General features: G+C 52.9%; 1 protein-coding gene across 1 annotated transcript in view; it reads left to right on the top strand.

The window, feature by feature from the left end:
- PHKA2 (phosphorylase kinase regulatory subunit alpha 2) overlaps positions 1–9,315 on the top strand; it is a 70,426-nt gene extending 61,111 nt beyond the window's left edge. Inside the window, exons 28-31 of the mRNA XM_063083189.1 lie at positions 2,374–2,544; positions 4,524–4,577; positions 5,317–5,517; positions 6,090–9,315. Coding sequence (XP_062939259.1) covers positions 2,374–2,544; positions 4,524–4,577; positions 5,317–5,517; positions 6,090–6,260 — 597 coding nt within the window. The 3' untranslated portion in view covers positions 6,261–9,315. The remainder of the gene's footprint in view (positions 1–2,373; positions 2,545–4,523; positions 4,578–5,316; positions 5,518–6,089) is intronic.
- Positions 9,316–19,154: the final 9,839 nt, after the last annotated feature.

Raw genomic sequence — 19,154 nt, 5'->3', positions numbered from 1 at the left:
ATAAATTGCTCTGTTCAAAATTTAATAGGTGCCATGGCACTTTAAACTGGTATTCACTTTTGCAAGAATGCCATGTATGCAGAGCACTATACCCACACAAGTGAAGGGTACATTCTTGATTTTTACATGAGGAAATAGTTATTTGGCCGAAGGGCATCAGCCTGATCATATACGTTCATTTAACAAATATCTGTTGAATGCCTATTTGGTGCCAGATGTTAGGGCTGGTTATGGGTATTTTGTTGATCTCTGTAGATTTTCACAGCTCAACCTCAAATATTAGCAATTTCACGGCTGTGAGTTTGGAAAATAAATTGTGTCCTAACTTGATTAGTCACCCACATATGACTCAAAGCTGGGAACATTTGCTCTGTAGAGAGCACGGCGTGAGGCCTCTGCCCAGGGGCCGGTCACCTGGGCCGCTGCGGGAGGCCTTCCTTGCGCCCGCATCCACGGCTCTTCTCTTCGTGGGGCTTCTTACTGCCGCTCTGTGTCCCCCTGTCTGCATGTCTCTTGTGCTGTTGCAGGTGACTGAGTTGATTCTTTTCGTTTTGTAGCTCTTCTCTGTGGGCCAGGCCGGGTCGGCACGCGCATCCCACCAAGCCTCCGGTAAAGCTGCGGCGGCGCCGTGCAGCCCTCCCTGCGCCCCCTTGTCTGCAGCGCCCGAATTCTCTCACGGCCTTTCTCGTGCTCCCCCCTCAGCGCTGATTTCTGAAGATTTGTGCAGGGTTTCAGTGTTGTCATTTGATGCGGCAAGTGTCCTCCCGCCGTCATTTTGAGGAGAGGCTAGAAAGAAGGCCGAGAAGTTCTGGGACTGAGCTTTGTGTCCCATCTTGAGCACTCAGTTCTCTGCTCGTGCTCCTCGGTGTGCAGCGGTGAGGAGCGCTCGTCTCACCCATTCTCAGGAGCTTCAGGAACCTTCGGGCACGGGTTCCGTGCCTTTTCACTGAGCCATGGTGCTGGCAGCACTCTGCACTCACAATGCCCCAGCTCAGCGTGGGGCCAGCTCAAGTGGCGGACTAGGAAATAGTCTAATTGCAGACGCCAGTCTGAATCTTCCTCCTGAAACTAGGAGAAAATCAGCTGAGTCATTGATGAGTGTGGCTGTAATTACTTTTATTTGTATCTAATTGTTGCCTTATTTAAATGGCATAATGAGCCCAATGGAAAAACCTAGCCTAGCTGCCTTTTCAAAATAAGATCTGTTGGAGTCAGAAAGAGTGCAGAGAGAAGAATCCCATTTCCTGCCCTGCTAGTGGACTATTTGGATTTTATTTTGAAACCTTTCCATTTGACTTTGTGGACTTAGAAGGGAAAGTACCAGATAATCCAGAACAGAGACTAAGGGTGGAGGTCAGCCCTTCTCCAGCCTGGAGGCCAAGGGGCTGGACTTCACCTGGTGTGAGACTATAGGCTTCCAGCTTGCTGCAGGGGAGTGGGCAGCACCGGGTGGGCCCCACTTTGGAGCCTAGTCTCCTGGTGTGCCTAGTAGCATCGCTTGTGGAGGCCAGAATAGGTCCAGCCTCAAGTGAAGAGGTGGGAAGGAGATGACTCTCTTCCGCCACTTCAGCAAAGTGTGTGTCCCGCCTTGGAGGCAGCCATCTCCCCAAATTAGGATCAAGCCCAGTGCCGAGAATAGGAGCACGGAAAGGTTGGAAAGGATGAGTGGAGGGCCCATGATCTCCAAGGTCCCCACCACTAAACGTGGATTCCTAGCCTTTACTGTTTGCCTTGGTCTCTGGATCCTTCCCCTGTGTTGCATGGTACATCCCCTGTAGCCCCGCTTCTTGTCGCAATGGAATGGGCTCCGCACACCAGGCCGGTGTCCTCCCGGGGAGCAGCCCTCATGGTGACAGCAGCCTCTCATGAGCACCTAGCACAAGCCAGGTGTGCTCTCTGGGGCTTCTGTGTCTTCCCTCAGTGAATGCTGACAGACAGCTCTCTGAAGCAGCTCCCATGGTATCCGCATTTACAGATGAGACTAAGGCCTAGAAGTAGTGTCAGGGGCTGGCCAGCCTCGACTGGGTTGCAGCTAGTCTGGAGCTGGGATTAGCTCCCAGCAGTCTAAGCACAGAGCTCGACCCTTCCCCGTGAGTCCTGGGTCCTTTGGAGGCTGTCCTCCTCTCGCAGGCTAGGGGGAATGCAGGGAAGGAGAAAGGAACCAACCCAGAGCAGGGCAGATTAATCCAGTGTGAAGAAACCAACAAGGTGGAGTCAGGAACCGTGTTCCTCTTTGGACAAGTGGCCTCTGGTATTTTTGACTAGTTCCCTGAGCTGTCCTTCATGACAGCCAGCCTCTTCCTGGGACACCTGCCAAGTGGCCCCACACTGGCCCACCAGGCTTCTGAAGACCACGTGCTATCTGTCTTGCAGAGGTCCAGCACCCCGTCCTCGCCCACCGGCACATCATCATCAGACTCAGGAGGATATCACATCGGCTGGGGGGAGCGGCAGGGCCAGTGGCTGCGCAGGAGAAGGCTGGACGGGGCCATCAACAGGGTCCCCGTGGGATTCTACCAGAGGGTGTGGAAGATCCTTCAGAAGGTGAGCTTGGCTGCTGCACCACACTCTACGCCTGCCCTGCCATTGCCTTTGTGGGGCATGGTGGCATCTCCAGCTATTAGGTAGCACGTGGCTGCAGAACAAAGACGCACAGCCCTGACCTGAGTAGCTCACAGCCTAGAGCAGGGTTTCTCTCCCTTGGTACCACTGACATTAGCACCCAAGCAGTTCTCTGTGAGGGCCTGTCCTGTGCACTGTAGGATGCTTAGCAGCAGCCCTGGCCCTACCCATAAATGCCAGTAGCACATCTTCCTCAGTTGTGACAACCAAAAGTGGCTTCAGACATTGCCAAATGTACCCTGAAAGGCAGATCAGCCCTGGTTCAGAACCACTGGCTGGAACTACAGCAAGAAAGACAAGGTGATAGCCCAGGTTTGTGTGGGACCAACTTTGACATATTATAGGACATAGAAAAGGCAGAAGATAAAAGCTAGAAAAGGCTTTGGGTGACAACACTGTAACGTAGACAACCCGGAGCAGTCCCCACAGGCTTTGGCTCTGGGATGGCAGTTTGGGACAGGTCTGGATGGGGCCAGCCCCCAGATGCTGCACATACAGGCAGGCATGGTATCCACACCATTCAGGGTGGTAATCCAGCCCTCGCTGTCTGCAAAGCCCGTGTTGGGTCCCAAGGACACACAGACACAAGAGCTTCCGGTCTTGTGCAGGCCCCGTGTGCCCTGGAGGCACAATTTCCCTCACACCCTGAGCCACCCTTGCTCCCCACCTGGAGGAGGGGACCCCAGAGCCTAGTCCCCTAGCCCACTGCCCACCGCTCCTGTGGCCATACATCAGGGCTGCGTTTCCCATCTGCCTGGGACCTGTTCAAATCTCACCAGAAGCTGAAGTTGGAAACAGATATGAGGTGACAGCCACCGACTACACTGCACACACCTAAGCACGAGAGAGCCCTCCCAGACACTGCGGCCGAGGAGGGCAGCGGGAAGGGTGGGCCCTCGGGTCTCTGGGCCCATGCACTGCTCCCTGGGCAGCCAGAACTTGTCTTTCCTTTTGCGCGGAGAGATGGTATGACTCTGCTAACAGCTCCTGTGCAAACCAAGACCGATTTTCTTCCTAAACTTTTTTGGTTTTTAGCTCATTTTGTAGTAGGAGGGGAGAGAAAAATAATCCCCAATGAGAGGATCCTACAAAGCCTTCCCAAGGCCGCAGCACCATCTGGTCTGCAGCAGGGGCTGGCCGCAGTGGAGCCCTCTGGCTGCAGAGGCCTCTGGTCCCCCATTCTCCGCTCCTTCCTATCAAGAGGGAAGAGGTCACTGCTGCTGCTGCTGCCACCAGCCAGGGCACTGGGAGTTAGAACTTCTAGGTGGCCAATTAGACTAGAACAGACTGTTCCTAGAAAATCTCCCCACTCTTCCTGGGGCATCACACGCTTCCGTGCAGACTTTCACTGGCTCAACACCAAGACGCTTTTCTTACGAAAAAGCAGCATTTTGTGTTGAGCCACCACTGATATTTATACCCGCGGGTGTGCGTGTGCGTGTCTGTGCATGTGCTCAAGGCTTTTGTGATTGGTGCTTATTATAGCACTCTCAAAAATAGATGCCTGCAAAGGCACAGAAGCACACTTCGCCAGCAGGAGCCATGAGTCTCCCTTTATCACAGCACCAGAGGGGGCCTTGCAGCCTCCAGAGCCAGCACCTAGTGAATACGGAGCCTCGGGGAAGAGGAGCGGGCAGCACCCAAGGGCATTGCTCCTTCCGATCTGAAAGGTGCCTACTGGTTTCCCTAGAATTGTTCCATACAAAACACAGCCTGTGGGCAGTGAGAACAAGCTCTCTAAAAATAACTCGGACAGTCTGGCGTGTTCCAGCACCCGTGCAGGTCCCAGGGCAGAGCGAGCTGCGGCATGTGTGTGCCTGCACATGTGTGACATGCGTGCATGGGTGGGTATTACCACGTTGTGGAATCTGACTGAAGTGTGGCTTGTGTTCTGCCTCTAGTGCCACGGTCTCTCCATCGATGGTTACGTCCTCCCATCCTCAACGACGCAAGAGGTATGGTGAGCAGAATGCCTGCCAGCCCCCCACGGGTTGACAGTAAGGGCTTTATTTCCTGGACGCTGCCATCGTGCTCCTGTCAAGCGTGTTATATATAGACAGGCCATTTTCTTTCCCACATCTACGAGCATTGCCTTTTCTCTCTTCTTGCTCTCAGAAACAGCACTTCTGGGCTGTCATGCTCTTTAGATTTGCCCCACAGCTCTTCAAACCCCACTGAGAGGAAAGAGCCCAGCTCCATGCAGCCCTCGCTAGGCCACATGCAGCCTCTGCTGGCCCCTTTTCTCCAGCTGAAAACAGTCACCTTCCCTGGCTTATTTTCTCCCATTCATTCATTTTATTTACTTATTTATTTATTTTGGTTTTTTGGTGGCACCTGGTATGCCATGCTCTAACCAGCTGAGCTAACCACCAGCCCTCTAATTCATTCTTTTAAAAATGGATTTTTTGAGTTTTTACCCTGCCCAAGGTGCCATGCTTTATGCCACAAGGAAAAATGAAGAAGAAAGAAAGAAGCAGTGGCCCCGGTGTCCTGGAAGTCACAGTCAAGTGGGACAGATAAGAGGGAGCTAGCACAAGGCTCTGGAGGGTTCCCACTGGCAGATCAGGAAAGTGGCCAGAGAGGAGGCAGCATTTGAGCTGGGGCCCGAGCCTAGACAGTGCTGTGGTCGGCCTGCACTGTAGGGCTGTGTCTGTCTGTCTCTCACTGCTGGTCGCCTGCTGGTCCCTTTGGCAGATGACCCCGCACGAGATCAAGTTCGCTGTGCACGTTGAGTCGGTGCTGAACCGTGTGCCCCAGCCCGAGTACCGGCAGCTGCTGGTAGAAGCCATCATGGTTCTGACACTGCTCTCGGATGCCGAGCTCAATAGCATTGGGGGTATCATCCACGTGGACCAGATCGTGCAGATGGCCAATCAGCTGTTCCTACAGGACCAGGTGTGTGTGCCAGGCCCGCTCGCGCACCCCCCAGTCGGCAGGGACAGGGCAGGGGAGCCGGGCTGGCTGGCATTTCTGTCTGTTGAGCCTGGAGATTCTGTGTCCAATAGAAAAGTATATACTCAACCAAAGAAAATGTCATCACAGATGGTGAAAAAATGTCAACCATTTGGTTAGAAAATGGCACAGTGGCCACTTGGGAAATCTGAAGACCTTTGGGGCCGGGCAGGTCTGTCTCAGTGTAGGCTTTAGTCCAGACACCACCACTTGCTACGTATGTATATGGCCCTGGGTAAACCAGTTACCCTATGCACCAAATCAAGTTAGGTGAAGCTGTCCTCTCATTACAGAATCAACAATGAGCTGTAAACGAGGGTCTGTGAAAACACAGTACAGTGCCCAGAGCACAGGCGGAATGCCCCCCAGGTGGCACCAGCTTCCTGTCACAGGGATTGGAGCTCTTCTGTAGCACCACGACCCCTTCTTACAGTGACTCACCTCCAATATGCAGGATCTTTCCCAGGGGCCTGTGGACTCTGCTCACTCTTTCCCTCTGCCTTTTCCTGCTGCAGGTGTCAGTTGGAGCTACAGACACCCTGGAGAAAGACCAAGTCACGGGAATTTGCCACTTCTTTTACGACAGTGCTCCAAGTGGGGCTTATGGGACAATGACCTACCTAACGAAAGCAGTGGCTTCTCATTTGCAGGAATTGCTGCCTAATTCAGGCTGCCAGATGCAATAGGGTCTTGCCTATAAACATGACCATGCTATGAATCAGTCCCTTGCCCCCTAGCCTCATTGGAAACTTTCTTCTGTCCCCCAAGATCCCCTGTCCTGTCACAAAAGCATGTCCCATCAGAAATGCTGGCGGGGAGGAGATGGCAGCACTCAACCTGAAGCCACAGACAGAGCTGATGACTCCTGTGCTCCCTAAGGAGCGCCCTGGGATCATTTTCTAGGTACATTTCACTGGAACATTTGTCACAGCATCTGGTCTCGCAGACTCTGAGGAGGAATTGGAAATTGGTCTCTTTTGAGTGCAGAGTGAATTGAGAAGCCAGCTTAAATTGGCTCTCGCTGAGTTACAGAAATAGGTTCGATGAGCTGGTGACACATCCTAAAGATGGAAAGATCCTTCCAGCAGCAGTAGCTAGACAAGCAGACCTTGACAAGGGGAACATCTTACCAGGATGCAGTCTGTCTGCAGACCAAACTGTTTACCAAACAGAGCAATTCTATCTTTCTGTGGCATTCTGCTCTTGTGCCTTGCTTGCTTGCTTAGCCTCTCATTTCATTGGCATGACTACCTTCGTGTAATATAATTCTCTGTCAGCACGATTTAGGAAATAGCTCCTAGTTAACTTTGGCTCATGATCTTCAGGATTTTATCCTGGCTGCCCATGAATTAGGACTTTCTCCTGCCTAACAAAAAATCCTACATCTTCCAGAATCTAGCAAAAAAAAAATAGGTGAGGATCCAGCTCTTCTTCTAGGCGGGCAAACTATGTTTTTAGGTCTGAGCAAGTAGGGAGGCCCTGGGAAGGCCTGTGCCCCCAGCATGGGTGAACGTCCCAGGCTCTGGGGGAACCACCACGTCGCAAGCATGAGCCAGCAGATGCCACACAAACTAGGGGTGTGTTCCCGCAGAAATGGTTCTTTCTACTTCAAAAGACAGCCAGGCAGGAACTTGAACCCTCTTCATGGAAGCACTTCCGTCTCCGCTCACAGGTAGGTGTGCTCCCAGCCACTGGCTCCTGGGGCGCAAGCAGTAAGTCACGACGGTCTGGTGGGTCCTTCACCGGTGTGCTGCAGGTGGAGCTGCTCTCCAGGCCTTGGCTTACCTTGGGGCATGAGCAACAGCAACAGGGAAAACAGCTTCTGTCAATAATAAACCTTGGAGAGCTGTCCCCTGGTGGCCTGATGGTGCACTCTGTTCAAGAGTGGTGGCTTAGATTCGTGGCAACTCAGCCCCTGACATGGAAGCAAGGCTACTGGATTATTTCCTCGGAAGTTTATGTGGAGGTGGCTGCTAGCTGTTTCAAGAGGACATCGCTGTGCCCAGCACCCCTCAGAGCCAAGACACAGTCCTGGCAGTTATTCTTGAAGCAGAGGACAGGCCAGATGGCAGAGTCTCTTTTCAGTCCAAGCCAGATACCCTGTAGGAGACAGTCGCAGAGCACTTGTCTAGGCCTGGTGGTGTGCAGGCGTCGTTCATGTGGGACTTCATTTCCTCCAAACTACAATGGTCCTTGCTGTGGCACAGAGTGGTTACCAAAAGAAAACTCCCCCAGTGTCTCAGTTTCTGCTGCAATGGACTTGTGCATTCCTCTCATTTGGGGAGCAGATCCCAGAGATGGAGTGGGCAGCCGGGCCTGGCCCCCAGCTCCTGCATTGCCCCTGCACTTTCCTGGGCACCCCTGTCCCAGACAAGGCAGAGGCTGTCCCTCGGGGCTGGTGGCAGTGAGGCAGCAGCCCCCGGCTGGAGCCACTCTCCCCTCGCCTGCCTGGTCGCCCCCATCTGCCTCTGTGCCTCCAGGGTCCCAGCCTCCCAGGTCTCTTAGTAGCATTTCCACAGCCTTTTTTTGTGTGGTGTCTTGTGGTGACATAAACAAGGGTCATAGAGTCATTCACCAGACAGCTCTCTGGTGGGTCGTTTGCAATCTAGATGATGTAAGGAAGGCACAAGGTGTGACAGTCCAGTGGATTCAAGGGAAAAGCGTGGGGAAAGCTGGCAGCCTCCAAAATGAGCCAGAGCCAGTGCCCATCTAGAGCGTCACCTGCCTGTGAGGACACAGAAGCCACAGCTGCCGGGAGGGGCTGTCATAAGCGATTCGGCAAGCCTTGAAAATGAAGTCTTGAAGCAGGGCTGCATTTCCCCAGGCATCACGCTGGCAGCTTCAAGCAAGGAGAGCAGGCTTCTGAGGCTGGATCCCTTTAGCCGAGGCCTGTGCAGGGACAGGAGAGACATGTGAGTGACCACAGAGTTCCTGTCCCGACACATCCTTGCTTGGGGGAGCTCCATTTCCACACCAGTCGCCAGTCTCGAATGGGCCCTGCAGCCCCCAGATCCTTGGGTCTCGGGGTCCATGGAGGAACTGTTTCCTATCTATCCCCTCAGAGCTGAAAAGCCGATCTTGACCTTTGCTGGGGCTGGGGGGTAGAACATTCTGTCTCAGAGGACAAGCCTTTGGGGCCAGGAACAGACATTGCTTTCACCATCTTCAGTTGAAAAGCAGCTGGCCACCTCACCCGCTGCTCTCCCTGGCATTGACCCAGCACTGATATTTGGGAGTGAGTTAATCTCTGTGTGCCTCAGTTTGCTGATCTGCAGGAAGTGCGAGAGACCTGCAGACTGGCACAGCACTAAGCATGAGGGAATGAGATGAATGCCCCTGTAGTGGGTTGAATTATGTCCCCCCAAAACTCACTGAAGCTTGAATTGTGTCCCCCAAGTTTTAAGTATCAGAAACTTGGTCCCCACTATGACTGTTAAGAGGGTGGAAAATCCTATTATGGTAATTGAAAGGTGGAGACTTGAAGAGGTGATTGGATTGTAGGACCGTGCACTAGTGAATGGATTAAAAATGGTGGTCAAGGGCCTGGTTCTGAGGGCTTTAAAAAAAGAGAGGAGAGTCTCTCTCTCTTTGTGCTCTCTCTGCTTCCACAGTCTTGCAATGTGAAACCCCTGGGTCACTGTCACCACCACCAGATGGACTTTGGACTTCCCAGCCTCAGAAACTGTAAGCAATAAATTTCATTTCTTTATAAATTATCCAGTTCCAGGTATTTTGTTGTAAGCAACAGAAACAGACTAATACTGCCCTTGACTCAGCCCGTGGTGGTCGGGGCAGGGGCTTCCTGCTCACAGGAAAGCAGACATGGCCTGAGGCAACCCAAGGCTGGCAGCTCAGTGTCGCCGCAGGGTGTGGAAATCTGTCAGGAGGTCAGTGAGGGTCTGCAGCTCTTCTGTGGCGTGGTGAAGGGAAGGAGAGCTTGTTAAGCATCAGCTGCCTGATAGAGAGGACGGAAATGCTCCCTGTGTAAAAAAAAAAAAAAGAAAAGCGCCCAAGGATCAGGAGCAAGAGAGTGGTTTGGCAGTTGATTGATGCCATTTATTTCTGGACCAGAAGACAGGAGGCTTGGCCTCCCTTGATGTAAATTACAGCCGAACCCTCTCTCAGTTCTGTTGACTGGCACTCAAGTCTGGCAAATAGCTTTTGTCTTTTGTGCTTCCTTGTTGTCAAAGGGTACAAAGGCCTCCCACCTCCTCTTTTTGTGCCATAATCTTTCAAGGTGACTCTTATGCTTTTGAAGTCCCTGCCATCTGCTTGGTGCAGATCTGCACTTTGCAGGATGTGAGAGCACCATGTTCCCAGAGTGCTTTCTGTTCTCCCCGGACGTGGCCCTTGCTAGCTGTGAGTGGAAGAAAGCAGTGCTGTCATCCTGTTACAGCCCAGTCCCCCTGGTCTCCCTCAGAAAGCCACTTAGGAAAAGCAGTGGCCTTGAGTTTACCAAGAGAGTTCTCTAGGGGATAAGACCTAAAACTGCAAGAGAGAATGTTCTCCAGTCCATGGCTTGGAGTGTTTGATGGTTTGGGAGAGGGAAAAATTCTATCAGAAGACTACTGTGTTTTTTTCCTAAAGGAACATATGTGCAATTTTGGCAAAAATGTTTTCTTAGGAGGGCTGGAATAATTGGAACCAATGAACTCTGAAGTCATGTGATTCATCCTTCTGTCTTATTGCAATATGTAAACTATTCTGAAAAATGAATGATCCAAAAGCCTATATTGTGTGCCTACTGTGGGCCAGGCATTGTTAGGCATGCGGAAATAGGGACTGGTGAGGAAGGACAGTCACTAGGCTCCTGTGGAAAGCAGTCCTTGCACTGATCTATCAGGACATTCACATCTCGGACCCCAACCCTGCACAGCTTGGGCCCCTCTCTGAACAGATGGCTACCAGACCCTTCCACCTCCAGCTGGTGCAGCTAAGGTGCCAAGCTTTGCAAAGGGCCTGGCTGCCGGTGGTCTGCACGGGACCAAGATGCATCTGACTTGGGCACGAGAGGATGGTTGTGCCTTCCAGCTCTCCTTTTTTGAATGACCTTTTCAGATACAAACCCAGGATGCTCTTGCCAGGGAGAAATCCCAGTAATCTCTGTGCCACTCTTTACCATTGTGTCCAAGTTCTTATGTGCAAATAACAGAAACCAAATCTGTCTGGGTTAAGTAGGAAATACGTCTATTAAAAAATATTGGCTAAGTCACATGGTCATCAGGCTCGGAGGCTCTCTGGCCAGGACCAAGACCCCATGTCACTCCCAGTGCTCCTGAGCTCACACCCTGGGGCTTGCACCACAGATACCCCAATGCTGGACACTGTCACTAGGGCCATCATCTTTGCTCTTTTGGAAACTAAATATAGAGGCTGCCACCTGTCACCAGAATGGATTTCAGACAGCCACTAGCTGCCAATTCAAGGTCTCAGGCAGGTGTGCTGAGAGGGAGGTTAGAAAAGCCTGTATCTGTGAGTTCTGCCTTTGTAAGTAGAGGCAGGATCAGCATCATAACGTGGGGATCCCCTGGACCCAGGAAGGAGGTTCAGATGCTGAGCATCCAAAACCAGGTGTCCACTCCAGCCAGGGTTCGGTTTTTATTCCTTAGTCCGGAAAAGAAGGACCCGTGCACCCCACCCCCCAGGTGTCTGGAGAGCTGACAGAAAGAAGAGGCACATTTGCCCTCAGGGGAAGGTCGCAAGGCAGGAGTGAAGAGGGGCGGGCAGGGGCCCCCGGGCACGTGCAAGTCATCCCAGTGCCCACCTCTGGGCTTGAGGCAGGACCACTGTACGTTCTCTCCAGTAGAAGCGCTGCCGAGCCGCAGTGGCTGGGTCACCGCTGCTGCCTGGGGACCACCAGCCAGACCACCTTCCGCCACTCAGCTTCCAAGGAGCTGTCACGATACATCCAGTGAAGCCCCAGGGGAATTGCCATTGTGCCTCGCATTTTTCACAGCCACCAGCCCAGCCCTATTACACTTGCCTGGACCCTGAGTGACAGCCGATCTGGGACAAGACGTAAATGAATGTCATATCTTTCTAAGTCTTTAGTCAGCTGCGGGATTTAAAAATAAATAATTGGAAGTGATTCATGTTGTAAGCCTCTGTCCTAAGAGTGTGAAATAATTTCCCTCAGCTTTCACCAGGGACCATCCCCTGCTTAAGGGAGGCACAGCCGTCTAGGCAAGGTGGCCCCCCCGGCCTCTCACTCCCTCTCCATTTACTTCTGGCCAGGCAGGCAAGAGACCCCACAGCTTTCTTTCCCTCAGCCACAAGCGATCTGGAGGGGAAGGGGCCCGGCAGGCTCGGAGGAGCTTTGCGAGGGCCCTGCACACACAGTCTGCCTAGGTAGCTCTTTGCCAGAAGACCAAGCAGCCATGCTAAGTGGACCCTGGCCATTCCCTGGCGGCCTGAATCCCACCAGAAAGGTTTCTGGGCTTTTCATCCCCTAAAGCAGTGAGCTCACTTGTGCTAGGGTGATGGCTGACACCCCCACCACCGCAGCAAATGTGCTTTCACCCCCAGGAGCCCTGATGGGCGCTGGACACCAGCTTGGTGCTGTCAGCACACTGCGTGGCTGGCGCTGGGCTCGGCTGGCTGGGGTGCAAACGGCTCCATGCCTCCTGGGTCACATTAGAGCCCAGAGCAGGGGAAGGCTGACTCCGCGTGAACACAAGGCAGCCAGTGATGCTGGAACTGCGGGCGCGGGGCCAGCGAAGGACCGCGGAGCAGCAGAGAGAGCAGGAACAGAGGCCACGCAGCCCGGCCACCACCAGCTCCGGCCGAGGACATGCAGGGGGGTTCCCGGGGCCAAGCTGGGGGTGGTGAGGCCGCAGCAGCGGCTCGTCCTCCGCCAAGCGGTGCCGGCAGCGATGCCAGAGGGAAGCGGGACGCAGGGGCGCTGCTGCTCCGGAAGGGTGTGCCGGGAGCGGGTTGACTCCTCTGACCCCTCCCCTGGGACCGATGGGCCCCGCCACCTCTCCTCGCAGGTCAGAGATGATAAAACACGTGCGAAAAGGTCTGGGCCACGGAGCTTCTCAAGAATATAATCCATCAGTGTTGGACTATGTCCTGTAGGTGTCAAATCACTGCGCTGGGTGGGGATAGGACAGGCCGAGGCCATCTCTGTGTCTCCCTATAGCTCAGCCCAGGGGGCAGAGAAACCAACCCTGACTCCTCACATAAGCCACAGACAAGAATAAAGCAGAGAAAAGGAGCAGGGAGGTCTGGGGGTCGGGGGAGGGACCGTACATGGGGGGATTGGAGAAGATCTCTGATAAGGCAGGATTTGATCAGAGACCTGAAGGCAGTGAGGCTTGAGCCATGCAGCGCCTGGGGGAAGAGCGAGACAGACGGAGGCACCAGCTGGTGCAAGGGAAGGGCCCGAGGCAGGAGCCCACCTAACCGGTTTGCGGAGTCCCCAGGAGGCCAGGGGGCAGGAGTGGAGCCACCAAGGGGCAGAGTGTAGACTCTGGCTTTGGCACCGAGTCACTGGGAGGTTTTGAACAAAGGAGTATCCTATTTATTGCCAACCCTTCCCGGCAAGAGTTACTTTAAGGGAAGGCAGGGCAATGGGGCTGCAGGCAGAGGGGAGAACAGGAGGTTTGGAGGGACTGTGTCTGTGAGAGGGTGACGGAGGAAGGGAACAAGTGCCTGAGGCAATTTCACTTCCTTCCAGCCCTTTTGAGATGCCAGCAACAACCTCCTGAGCAGCCCCTGCTTTGCTGCTATTTAAAGGGAAAGAATCTGGTAGCAGGAAAATGTTGGCGATCGAGTGACAGAAGGAAAGAGGGAGAGAAGCTATTCCTGTTCCCTTCCTCACCTCCTCCCCATCTCAGGCCTAAAACCCCCTGTGGTCCTTGCTCCATTTTCAAACAAACATGCCCATACGTGTGCGCACATGCACCTACCTATGTCTGCCATGCTGTGCGATCGATGGCTGCCAAGGGAACAGTGGCTCGCACCCGTCCCCAGGGCTGAGTCCTTGGCTTGGCTTCTCCTGCTCTCACCCACCCTTTCATATGTTTTCCTCTGCACAAACCCGGTGGACATCAGACCTCTCCTCTGATGTCCCCAAGGGTCCACCTGCCCTTCAAGGTGGGGCCCTAGAAAGCACGAGCTACAGACTTTGGGGCTGAGGCCTTCGAAGGTTCTAAAGGCTTCACACTCTGCAAGTTGTTCAAAGGCTGCTTCCTCTGCACTTTAAATAGATGTGCTGTGCTGCGTTTTAATTTGACACATTTCTTTTTTTAAACTTGAAAAAAGCACAATTGAAGAAAAGAAAGCCAGAAAGAAATGAGTGAGTCATCCACGGGAGGAAGGGACGTGCTCCCGACTGGGGGGTGGTGAGCAGGGGACATTTCGGGAGGCTGCCCGGGGGTGCGTATCCAGGGCTGGAGAGAGTGGAAATATGGGTGGGAACAGCTGAGGCCAAGAGGAGTCCCTGGAATAAGTGACCTTGTCCTCTGGGGGTCTTCCTTGTGGCACACCTCAGGCACATTGGAAAAATGGAGGGAGGCAGAGACCTGAACTGTACAGCTGGCCGAGTCGCACATCCCTCAGGGGCTGGAAAGAGCTCCCTCTCATCCTCCAACATCTGCCTAGTCAGATGACCACTACGGCACTGGGGTTTCAGATGGGGAAACTGAGGCTCAAGAGGGCTTGTGAATTCCATCAATTTTCACGCATTAGTGGCAAATCAGGACGAAAGCCCATTTCCCAACTCTGTTTACCTAGATCTGGGCAAAGAACACTGCATTTTCCTTACAAATTTACCTCAGAAGAGACTCATTTTCTTGGTTTGCACAAGGTTTGGGTGGTAGAAATATTGAAGGGGCCTTAGCATACAGGGATCAAAAAGCGAAATTCCTCCTAGGATGATGCAAACTGTGTTTGCAAATGCTGCACCAGCTCAAGCTTCAAACGCGCCCGGAAAGGAGGCGTCAGCGGCTGTGAGCGCCAGCAGAGGCCCCCACGTGGCCCTTACCTTCTTCAAGGCCATTTCTCCAGCTATGAAGTGGGGAGACAGCGTTCCGCTCTGATCTCTCAAAAGGTTCATTTCAAGGTCAGAAGAAATGTGGCTAGTGCTTTGGAAACTGCAGAGCTCTTGACTAGCGTCTCTGTTTTAAGGTGGACACAGCTGCCCTAGAGACCTTGGCCAGATGGTCAGCCTTCAGCACGACTGTGACACAGACGGCGTCTGGCTTAAGGCCTCGCACCTCGCTCTCCCCACCCCTGCCACCCCACAGTGGCACCCACCTGGATCTGCCATGAGAGGCAGCCCAGGGTGGGTCTGAAGATGGGATTTGGATTCAAGCTTCTGATAACACCTAGAGAGGTCAAGGAGGTCGCTGGCCCCTGCTCCTCCCTGAGCAGGGCTTTGTTGCTGAGGACAAAGCAGGGCAGATAGAAGCAGGTGACACTCTGGGGAAGAGAAAGAGCTTTAAAGCCCTGTCTTCATCTTGAACCTCTAAATGCCTTCCTGCTCTTGGCACTGGCTGCCCAAGGGCTGGGTGTTGCCAAGGGGTCTGGAGCCTCCTCCTGCCTTGGGAGAAGCATCGCTGCCCTTAGAAAAAGAAAGAATGCCTGGGATGGGGGCCAGCCAGGGGAGGAGGCTGAGCAGCAGGCCTTGCCTTTTGTCTGGTCCACCTGGAACCCTTAGGGGGCAAAGGTGGCCTAGCCTAACCCCCAGGGCAGGCCACCTAGCCTAATCCCCAGGGCAGGCCACCTCGCAGGGCTTGGGGTCAGCGACCTGGAAGTGAGTGCTGGAAGTGAGCGGGGCTGCTCTGCCTGCACTGTCCTCTCCACCCAGCCCTGGAGGCTGCTAGAGCTGCGTGTACCCAGAATGGCTCAGGGCACTGGTTCTGGAGCTGGCACTGGCCTGCCCAGCCCAAATCCTGGATGCCTCTGCCTACAACTCCTCTGTCATTGGGCTTGGTGACAGCACCTGTACCTCGCATGGTTGTTGCAAGCATTAAATGTATTACTATTTTTAAAGTGCTTGGATACCACTTGGCACACAGTAAGTGCTAAATAAATTTGTTTAATTTAAAAAAGTAGCTATGGGGATGAAGCTCCTGGAACCTAGCACACGTTCAATGAATTCCTCCTTCAAAATAGTCCCAAATGCTGCCTCTGAGCCATGCATGCTGCTGAAGTGTTAGAGGAAAGAAGCCAGAGGGCCACTGGTCACCACCAGCCCTCCCAGGAGACTTGGCATTTCACGACTCACATGTTAGTCTCAGGGTAAGCTCTGACTTGTGGAATTCCCAGCCTCTGAACTAGACAGGGTGATGGAGAGACAGCAGGGAAAGGGGGGAGGGAAAAGGCCCTTATGCCCCACACGTTATCTTTTCTGCCCACATGCAGGCTGGCACTGCCTGGGTTATACCTTCTGAAGACCTATCTATTCCCGGAACTCTAAAAGGCAGGATCATGCAGATGGGTAAGTTCATCCTCAATCTCTCTTCACACTTTCAGCTGTACTTCATGGGCTACCCAGCCTATCAGTGGCTCAAACAATAGAGACATTTATCATCTCATATAAAAAGAAGTCTGGAGCTGGCAGGTTGCAGAGTTGGTTCAGTGGCTCAACAATGTCCTGCAGGACCCCCGTCTTTCCCATCTTTCTTCTGCATCATCTTCAGAGCGTGGTGCTTTCTACTGTCATGGTTGCAAGACAGCTTCAAGCAACACTTCCATAAAAGACAACATTCCTGCCGGGAAGGGTGGGGCAGGGCTTTCTTCTTGAGTGTCTCTCTCTCGCTCCTCTCTTTCCCTCCCCCTGCCCTCCAATGCAATCCATGGAGGGAAATCTTTCCCAGAAGCCCCGTGACTTTCCCTTAATTCTAATTGCCCAGGACTGAGTCAAATGCCTGTTTTAGACTAATCGCTGGTAAAGGCAATACAGACTAACAGGATAAATGTAGGACTATTGTGGTTCTAAATCTAGAACTATTGGGGGCCTGGCTGGGAGAAGGAGCCACCTTCTGAGACATTACCTGTCAAATACCTGAAACAAAGCTGGGGACCTGTTAACAAGAAAGAAAGGCGCCAGCTGCTGGCTGGACCACCTGGAATCTGCCATGAGCACCTAGTCTCCCCAGTCATTGTCTTGGCTTCTTTCATGCTTCCTAAAGTTTCTCCTGCTTTGAGAGAAGGCAGGATAGGGGGCCTGGCAGCACGGGATGGGGGGGGGGACTAAGGTTGTGACATGAGATATATATATAGAGAGAGAGAGGGTCTCATTCGCAGTTCCTGGCTCCCTCAGGCAGGACTCGAATCTTCCCCCACCTTTCTGTCTTGGAACTAGACGTAAAGAAATTCTCTGACCTACCTTGTCTGATTGCAGGTCATAAGACCCCCATTTCAGGAGGGTCCCTGCCCCATGCCCTGGAGCAAGGAATGCTGCACAGAGATGGCAAGAGGACTCTGAATGGACAGGCCTTGCCGGGTTTCCCACCCAGCCTACTAGGGTTAGATCAGGCTCTTTGTGTTCAATTGCATTTCTGCATGGTGGCCCCTGCTTCAATTATGTCTGTCCGATGAGGTCTCCATAAAAGGCCCAAGAGCACAGGGTTCGGGGAGCTTCCAGAGAGCTGCACACGGGAGGTTCCTGGAGGGAGGCCCGGGAGGGCAGGGAAGCTCCGCGCCCCGTGCCCTATGTGTCACTTCCTCTGTGTCCTTTGTGATGTCCTTCATAACAAACGGGTCCTCACCCTGTAGCACCCGATGCTGTCTCGAGGTGGAGCGCCCCGCTGGTGACCGCTGCAGAAGCGACTGCTTGCCTGCTGGGGGGAGAAACCTCCACATCTGGTGTCCGAGGCGTCGTGAGAGGACAGAGGGAGAAACTGAACTGTCTTGTTTCCACCCAAAGATCCAACAAAAATATCATAATACCAAAGCCAGATGATGCCCACAGAGGCGCTGGGGCAGGTCGGGGGTAAACAGGTGGCCGGGGGGGGCAGGGGGGCAGAGTTGATAGGAACGCAGTAGAAAGGATCCAAAGTATTGCCAAGGGGACGGGAATCGCCGTCAGGAGATTCAGACCTAAAAGCAGCAGGAGGCGGCGCTGGTTTCTGGCTCTGCTTCTTGAAGAGTCCTGCAAAAGCCTGGGGGGGGCGGTCCTACTAGTGCCATAGGGGATGTCCCCGTGAAATGACACTTAGTGGGTGGAATCCCTCCCCGGAACCGCCCACCTCCATAACACCTCTGCGCCCTTTGGGGGATCCTGGGCTCCGTCCAGGCCGTGAGGACCGTAGCAGAAGCCTTTGCTCATTGTCTGGCCATCAGGGCTGTCTTCAGCAGGTTTCCGCACATGGCAAGCCACTCCCTCGGGCGGAGGGCACGAGGTGAGGCAGACTAAGCCCTGGAGAGGGCTCTGCGGGAACATGTCCTTCAGCTACAGGCTGCCCGAGTCGCAGGACAGACCCCTGCAAGCCTTGCCCAGGGCAGCGGGGAGCCCGAGCGGATATCAGGCACATGGTGAGTGGTGTTTCCTGAGCCTGGAGGACTTGGCAATAATGCACCTCTTTGGATATTTGAGCTAGAATCACAAAATCTCAGGATTGGAACAAACTCCTAAGTCCTCCAGCCACACCCCATTTGATGCTTCTCTGTCCTGTGCAAAAGCCCCTCCAAAACCCTTCCCTATTGCAGAAGTTCTGCAGGCTAGAACATTCTGCAGTCCCTTTCCATACTCTGTGTCCATCAGTATTCGTTATCCGCCCCCCACTACACCCGGCCTCTCTGAACAGGGCTGACCCACCTAGACATGTTAGAGCAACATTTAGGGCTATGAAAGATGGCGAGGAATTCTCAGGTCATGTGCAAATGAGCCAGAATCCTACTGCTGCTCAATAAAACTGGGCTACAAGAAGACAGTGAGAGAAAAGAACAAAGCACTAGGATTTTCTCTCCAGGCAAACTGTCATAACACATGAGGGTCTGACAGAAACACTCTCAGGCACCACAGGCCTCAAAGGCTGGCTCCACGAAGCCATGCAGTGAAGTGAGTTTTGGATGAAGTTCTTAAATATATGAGATATAGGAATTAAACGTGGTCAATCGCTTTGGTTGCCTTGATTGCCTTCAAAAAGTAGCCAAGACTAAAGAAAAAGAAAAAACATGTTAGTAATTACCCAGAATTAAAAGTTTAGATAAAATTAGCATGGTAGAATTTGAGGTGAGGAGTAGACGCTACGTGATGTCTAAGTATGCTAATGTTGTTTTCTTGTAAGGACCGAGAAAGATACCAGTTCAAACAAAGGAAACGTCGAAACACAGACAATGTGTGGCAAACTCAAATAATATAAATATGTAATATAATGCAAAACAATGGGAATTATACACTATAAAATGGGTGAGATGCCACAATACATATGAAGATGTTAGAAACGAGCTGCATAAATCAATGACTATGATAATATACATGGACCAAACCCACCTGTTAAAAAACAAATGGTGACAGATTGGATTAATAGAGAAATATATATGCTGTTTATAAGCATACAAACACAGAGGCTGAAAGTAAGAGAATGAAAAACGATGTGTCAGGCAAATGCTAACCAAAAGAGAGCTGG

This window comes from Cynocephalus volans, chromosome X (assembly GCF_027409185.1).
Source record: "Cynocephalus volans isolate mCynVol1 chromosome X, mCynVol1.pri, whole genome shotgun sequence".
NCBI lineage: Eukaryota > Metazoa > Chordata > Mammalia > Dermoptera > Cynocephalidae > Cynocephalus > Cynocephalus volans.
Note: the sequence above shows the minus strand (reverse complement) of the source record. Positions and strands in the feature narration are given on the sequence as shown.